The 7,537-nt window shown below is 35.3% G+C and overlaps 1 protein-coding gene across 1 annotated transcript; it reads right to left on the reverse strand.

The window, feature by feature from the left end:
* Window positions 1–1,573: 1,573 nt before the first annotated feature.
* LOC143571062 (uncharacterized protein At1g01500-like) lies at window positions 1,574–5,019 on the reverse strand. Its single transcript, XM_077056580.1, has 2 exons — window positions 4,277–5,019; window positions 1,574–2,062 (listed from the first exon to the last, which is right to left on the reverse strand). Exons 1-2 carry the CDS (start codon window positions 4,991–4,993, stop codon window positions 1,838–1,840), a joined length of 942 nt encoding a protein of 313 aa, XP_076912695.1. The 5' UTR covers window positions 4,994–5,019; the 3' UTR covers window positions 1,574–1,837.
* Window positions 5,020–7,537: the final 2,518 nt, after the last annotated feature.

Here is a 7,537-nt window from a genome sequence, read left to right on the forward strand (position 1 = left end):
CAAACTGGTAAAGTGTGAGGCCTCACCCAAACTTACTGTGTGTTTGATTGGACCACTTTGACTCTATATCGAGAACTACAATAATTGAACACTGTATGAGATTGATTTGATCCATGTCTCATTGTTCAATTGATATCTTATACAGAAAGGATAGATGACAACGATTACTATAAATTCATTATCTTGCAATAAAGTATTCCAAGATACTTTGGTTATGGATTTAAAAATGTCATATTTGGTTGGGGGACAGCTATGTGTAGCTAGAACGCCTCTGGCTGTTAGCGTTGTGATACTTTACCCAAATCCGTCCAAGTGGGAGACTGTTGGATTTAATGGTCGGTTCGGGTTAAGTCAACGCGACTGACCCGAATGTGACCTGGACTGAGTTACACCGGGGGTGACGAGATAAAGGCTTATTTAAATGTTAATTAGACCCGACGCAATTAATTAGATGGACAGGATTTAATGGTCGGTTCGGGTTTCGTTTATGGTTCGTTTAAATCGTTTATATTCCGCTGCGTTTTTATAGTTCGTTTAAGTTTGTATATTAATAATGATTAATATCTATTGAAACGAAATTATAACTAAAACGGGTTTGAAATTACTTGACCGTTTTCGTTCCGAACCACCGTTGAAACCCAACAAACGTATCATTTTGACTTTTAGAAGCATAAAGTGCTCCTGTCCATAAACCATGTTACGCAAGTAGGTATTGTTTTATATTACTATTCATTAGTTAGCATTCATCTAATTACTTAAATAGTTGTGAGTATACATACAACCTCAATACGAATACGTATATAGAAAGATTTTAGAAACTCACCTAAATAAGACTAAAAAGAATAACTTGAAAACTTCTTTTTTCATATTCAAAACTTCTTTACCAATAAAACTAAAAGAGTAAACAGTAAACAAATTAAAATAAATCATAAATATAAATTAAAAAAATCAAAAAAAAAGCAAACCAAATAAAAGAGGCGGTCATGTTCATCATAAACCAAAGCGGGCGCCGCTGCTCTGGTTCTGCCGGGAATACAATACAAGCTGGGCATGAAACAATTTACTGCATTTGATTTACTAGATATATAATGAAACAGCTAAAACTTAGCAGGAGTCCATTGTCGTCCTGCGGTTAGGATATCTGGCTTTCACCCAGGAGACCCGTGTTCGATTCCCAAGCAATGGAACTTTTTTTGCATAACCTGTTTTTAGGGACTGCTTTTTTTGTTTTTAAAATTTCCAACCTTACTGATATGCTTAATCATTATATCACATAAATGTAGAATCGTTTTTAAAAAAAAAACCAACAAAAGATTTACTACTACTAAACAAAGAGGCAAAGGCGAAATGTAAGACGACGGTAAAATCACAAACTAAATACAACGTATTTTATTTCATTGAAACGGTTTTCAATAATCCTTTAATATGAAATATATACTTTTCTTATTTATGATAAGATCATTCTATATGAAACAAATAGATTCAAAACCGAAAATTAAAACAATCTGAGCCAAATCCAAATCTTGGACAATTTTTATTATTTTGATAATCCTCAAAGGATCAACACAAAACAGACCTCCAACACCAAACCTTATTCCTATTAACCTTTTGGTGACAAAAATAAAAACAAAGAGGGTGATCGAAAACATACACCGAAACAACTAAGAACCATGAAAGATCATAGTTATTTACATGAAGACGACACCAACCCTGTTAGTAACTAACCTATGACCAGAAGACCAATCGCTATAGAGCGCGTCTTCTTTCACTCAAAACCTTCTTAAATGTGTGCACTGCACACGCTTGTGTTATCTATGGGTAGAGTTGGAAAACCAAATTAAAGAAGCCGCCTTGTGAAGTTTCTAGTTGTACGATGGTAGGTTCGGGCTAGTAGCCCGACACCAATCCCAACCCCGAGGCAAACACTTAAACCGATCCCCACGCCCACTCTCACACCAGCATTGAACCATGATAATTCCCCATCTTCGATTTCAACATAGTCCATCCTAGGGTATAGGTGATGGTGCTCGGGTTCCGGCTTGTAGAGAGGGTAATCTCGGTCCTTCAAGGTCATCACAACAAAATTACTATGTCATTATGAAAAATATAACCATCATTTGATTCAACACAATCAAAATTAGTCACTGTGTATGCATATAATTCATTAGTTAAATCCTTTTAAGTTTTTTTCTTAGAACAGCAACTGCCTACGGTATGACTGGATGGTCGCAGGTCAGTTTGTGGCCTACCCCCGTTTGAAACACCAAGAGAGTTTCTCCCGAAGGGCATAACCCCTTATTCTCGGGTTCTCCCCACGTCCTTAAAGGAACCTTCTCCCCTAATGCGACTTCACACCAGTCGCACCGCCAAAAGAGTTGGAACCTTCTAACGTAACGCAGACAAGATAAAACCTCCGTTTTGGCTCGAATTCGAACTGGCGACCTCCCGAAGGAAGTCTAGTTCTTATCTATTGTCATAATCAACTGGGTTAGCCATCATGATTTTTTTAATTTTCAAAAAACTTTAGTAGCTCAACGTATCTTTCAAAACCAACCATAAACACTTAAAAACATTTCAGGTCATGCTGTTTACAACTTTATAACTTATAAAACTTTTCCTCTTACATATTAAGCAAACCCAAACATTCTTTTAATGTTTTAATAATTATAAATCATAAGAAGGCAAAAATAAGGAATCCCAATTCTCAAACACCCCTTGAATATGTTAACTTATTTATGTTTTATAATACATTTTGATAATATATTTGTCTTATCAAATTATAGTGATGATTCAAGTCTTGTTCTACAAGCATTCTCATCCAACCCTCTATTTTATGTAAATGGGTGTTTATATTATCTAGAGAGTGATTAAAGATGTTGTGAGTGAAAAGTGTTTATATTTTAGAAAATGTGGTGATTTTTCTGTATATTTGAAAAGTAACTGTTCACCCTCTATAAATTAATATATTTTTTTGTGATTGTGAGTGAAGAAAAGAGAAATGGTAATGATAAAGGTATAAAAAATATTATTTAATTAAAAATGAGAGAGAAAATGTTGTGTCTTTTTGTAATTTTGAATTTAGGGGTAGAGAATAAGATGAGAATGCTCTAAAAAAGGATAATATAGATAGAGAATGTGTGACAAATCATTTTAATTATAAAAAAAAGTAACCACTATACTCTCTATTACCACTTATTTGCTTTTAAATTTGTTTATTTGTTTTTTAAAAAGCAAAAACCACTTTTGAAAAGCTCTAATTTAAAGATTTTGAATTAGTTTTGTCAAACACCTTTTACTTTTCAACAAGCAAATAAGCAAGTTTTAGAAATTTACCCAAACACCCTCGTAACGCACCATATATAAATAAATATATTATTACTTTTTAAACAGCAAATTTCTTTTAACTTTTGTTGTTTATGAGACTTGATCCCGATACCTCTTAAGCCTTTTCAACTTAACAAGTTTAAAGGTTTTGCCATAGACCACCAACCCATTGGTTGGATAAATATATTATTAGTTTTTTTAAAGTTTTCACATCCTATTTACGACTTCTACAAAATGAAGAAGATGCATGTATTATTGAAGCGTGGTGAGTCACTTTGGAAACAGGTGCCAGCAGCCATGCTGTTCTGGCCCTGACCCTCATCAAGATAAGGTTACAGAACATAGTTAAGTGTGAAGCACTTGTCTTTACTCCCAAAAAGGCAAAACAATTTTTCATGGGACAAAAGTACCATTTTCTTTATGGGCCCCAATCTCGTACCCTAGAAAACCAACATAACATATACTCGTGTGACATTTCTAGGCCACAAAAGATGAACAAAGCCCACAACGGGGCATGACCGCAGATTATAGTTGGTAAATAGATCTTATCGTGTTACCGGTAAATACTAAAATTTATGAATTCGCACGCTTGTTTAGGATGTTTAATTTCAAGTTCTAAACTCACGATCGTAAATTCCTAAGATTTAACAATACCCATCAAAATAGACTTTCCGTTTAAAAGGAGCTAGATTTAGCAATTTGTTCATTTAAAACTCTATCGGCGTTTTTCAAAAATTTCTTGTTGGTTATTTATGTTTTCGCTCAGTACTAAAACCAGTATTAAAACGTAACAATTTTGACCCATTTTTCAATTGTTATAACTTTAAAAAGGGTAGGAAAATCTACCAACATACCAACATGTTAGTTATCAAAACACTTCAACATCCTAAACCATACTCATAAAATAGAAACATTACTCAAAATAATCAAAACACAACAACCACATACATACCTTCAAAACAATGCTAGAAGATGAACCTTCTCCGTTCGCCATTGTTTCATTTTCGGGTATAGCTTTAAGAACCCCCTTCTTCGCTTGCTTCTTTCTACAACTAAGTTGTAACGTCTTCGTCAATATTATCGGATCACCCGCAAAACTACCAGCCGAACAAACCTCAATCGAAGGCGGATCCATCTCAAGCCCCATATTATGCTTCCCTTTCAAAAACCCGTTACCAACTACCATATCCGTCTCACATTCCATTCTCCATTTCGAAACGTACCCGCTTGAACATTCACCATGAAATCCATTACTATGACATAACTCAAACGTACCCGAAACTAAAAGAACATCGTTATCAAAAACCTCAAACTTCACACTCCCCGTTGTCCTAAGACTATCGGTTGTAACAAACGTAACTTCCTCGGACTTTTTGTCTATTCGGTCACGTCTTAAAAGGGTTGTTACGCCATCCGAGTATATGCTAGTTCTAGCACCGTTAACTTCTAGTAACGTGTCGCGGTTAAGTGGCACGTGGTTAAGTGTGAGATACTCTGGGATTGATTCGTTGTTGAGGTCACATTTGCTAATCCTAATGTAGAAAACTCTTAAATCAAGCCAAGCTAGAGATGACTTCGGGCCAGGGTGGTGCCTTGGCCCGTGGTACCCGTTTTCTACACGGGCTGGAGTCTCCATGGTCTTGTGATTGTCTAAAAGATGAAGCCCCATTCTTGAGAGCCTGATTTTGCCATTACTTGATGAAAACCCTTGTTAAGATCATCTAGAAAGCCGGCTTTATGCTAATTAAAACATTAACTTTAATTTGATCATTTCACTGATGATGCAAAAGAGTTAAAAACCCATGTATAAAAGGGTGGATGAAATGAATCTTGAAGCAAGTTATATGATATTGTTAAGAAAGGAGGGAAGATGTATGTATAGGAGTTTAGGAAGGGGTAGTAAGGCTAAAACAAGGAGCAAGAAAAGAAGACAAGAGTTGAAGAGATAGGAATAGGTATGGGAGGCATTTAATATTTATATTGTTCTAAAAGGGTACACGCTGACATTTTTTACGTGTCATGTTCATGATGTCCTTGGATTGATGGATCGTACACGGAAATCTTATGAATTTAAGAATCGTTGCAAACACATGAACCCTAACACGACAAGTGTATTCGCGTGTTGACGCAAACACGATAAAATTCTTTTACATACTAAAACTCTAAATTTACATATTTTACTATTACTTTTTATCACTGCGGTTATGTATAACTATACCAGCTTATTTTTAAACTTTCATTTTTGTCATACCTGATGGATTAAGTTATTACATGAACACTTTTTTTAAAATCAAAAAATAAATGGGTTAAACGAATCAACACACAAATATGTTGGTTGACAAAACAAGAAAAGTGACTAAACTGACTAAGGCCCGCTTAAACAAAACTTAAACCCGCACATTACATGTCAGGTTGGTGTCATTTAGAAACTCACGCCCCTAGATATGTCCTTAGAAGGTGTTTGGCAGGTATGTCCTTAGTTTGGTGTTATTCAAAAACTCACACCCCTAATATCTTAATTCGTTTGGTAACAAACTCTATTTATCAATTATACATTTATATTATATATTAAAAAAAACGGTTTTGAAAGTGTATACCTATATACATATTGTATCCATAAATTTTAATTAGTTATACAAATGCTACATCACACATGTATTTTCGTATGTACACCACAACTTTCATTTAGCTACACAATTAACCCATTATTAATAGGCTTATTGAATACTAAGAATCCCTAATAAATATTAATGACCGATACTAATCCCAACTAGAGGTGGGCAAACAAACCGGTTAACCGAACAGACTCGTAAATCAAATCGAAACTGAACCGGTTTAAAACCGATTATGTAGAAACCGGTTTGGAACCGATTGAAACCGGAGGTTTGGAACCGGTTTGTAGTTTTCTCAACCAAAACCGGTTTCAAACCGGTTAACTGAACCGAAACCGGCCAAAACCGGTCAAAATGTCACACCCCGCCAAAACAGAAGCGTGGGCGTGTGATGTCATGTATACCGTAAGCATATGATTATCGCCAACATACATGAATTAGGATACCGATAGTTTGTAAAAGTGTTTACAAACCATAAATTGTTTTAAACAAAATAAGTTAAACATCAAAATGGTATCCTAATTATGCATTGAGGTCCCGTCTTCATGATTCCTTACGAGCGTTGTTAATTCCCTGAAAAACATACGTTTAAAAAGTCAACACAATGGTTGGTGAGTTCACAAGTTTTTAAGACTTGTTATGAAATCATGTTTTAATAAATTGTTGAATCAGTTCGCAAACAAGCATACGATAACTTATTGAAAAAAATACGATGATCCTCCGTAGACTAGCTAAATCTACGAATTAATATGACGAACCCTGAGCCTATAACCAAACCACGACTTATATCATTTTTGCCCTGTTTAAATCTCACAGATGGAATATACGCACCCTGTTTCGATGCAATATCGGAGGTTAGCGCGACTAACCTAACAGTAGGGGGAAATGTCAACGTCAATAGTACTATTCGTATATTCTTGTGGCTAACTCCGTTAGCTAATGGTTATAGTATGCAAGCAAGGGACTTATAGCACTACATAGTTCAACTCATGTTCGCATAAGGATTGTGTGTTTTGTTTCTAATTATCGTATATAAAAGTAGTTGTGTATGTTTTCCACCCCCGAATAAATAAAACAGTAAAACCATAAAAAAGGGGTAGTGAAACTCACCTCGTGAGTTTAGTGGTTGATTTGCTAGAAATTTCAGATTAAACCCGGTTCCGCTGCCTTCACACGTCCTAAACGCGCAAGGTCAGTTAGTTCGTTATCGACTCGCAAGTCGGTTTATGCTAATCGCTTTCACCCGACTAGTAGTTTAGTTAATACGTTTGTACCGGTTGCTTTCACCAACCGAACGTTTCGTTTTTTTGTATCGGTTGCTTTCGCCAACCGAACGTTTCGTTTGCCTATGTTAAATGTTTACACCAACCAAACATTTAACTTGTTGTGTCGGTTGCTTTCACCAACCGAACGTTTCGCTTGTTTCGTAAGTAACATTTCATACATTTCATACGATAGTCTTTGGACGATCCGTTGGTGATAAGTTTTGAAATTGTTTTTGAGAACAAAAAAAATATTCAAAACTGATTCATTTGGTGATAAGAATATATTTTCGGTGTCGGATTCATATAGACACAACTGATTCGTTTGATCGAGTAATA

Source organism: Bidens hawaiensis, unplaced genomic scaffold (genome assembly GCF_021521415.1).
Source record: "Bidens hawaiensis isolate Kalapana, Puna unplaced genomic scaffold, B.hawaiensis_p1.1 tig00025187_1, whole genome shotgun sequence".
NCBI classification, from domain to species: domain Eukaryota; kingdom Viridiplantae; phylum Streptophyta; class Magnoliopsida; order Asterales; family Asteraceae; genus Bidens; species Bidens hawaiensis.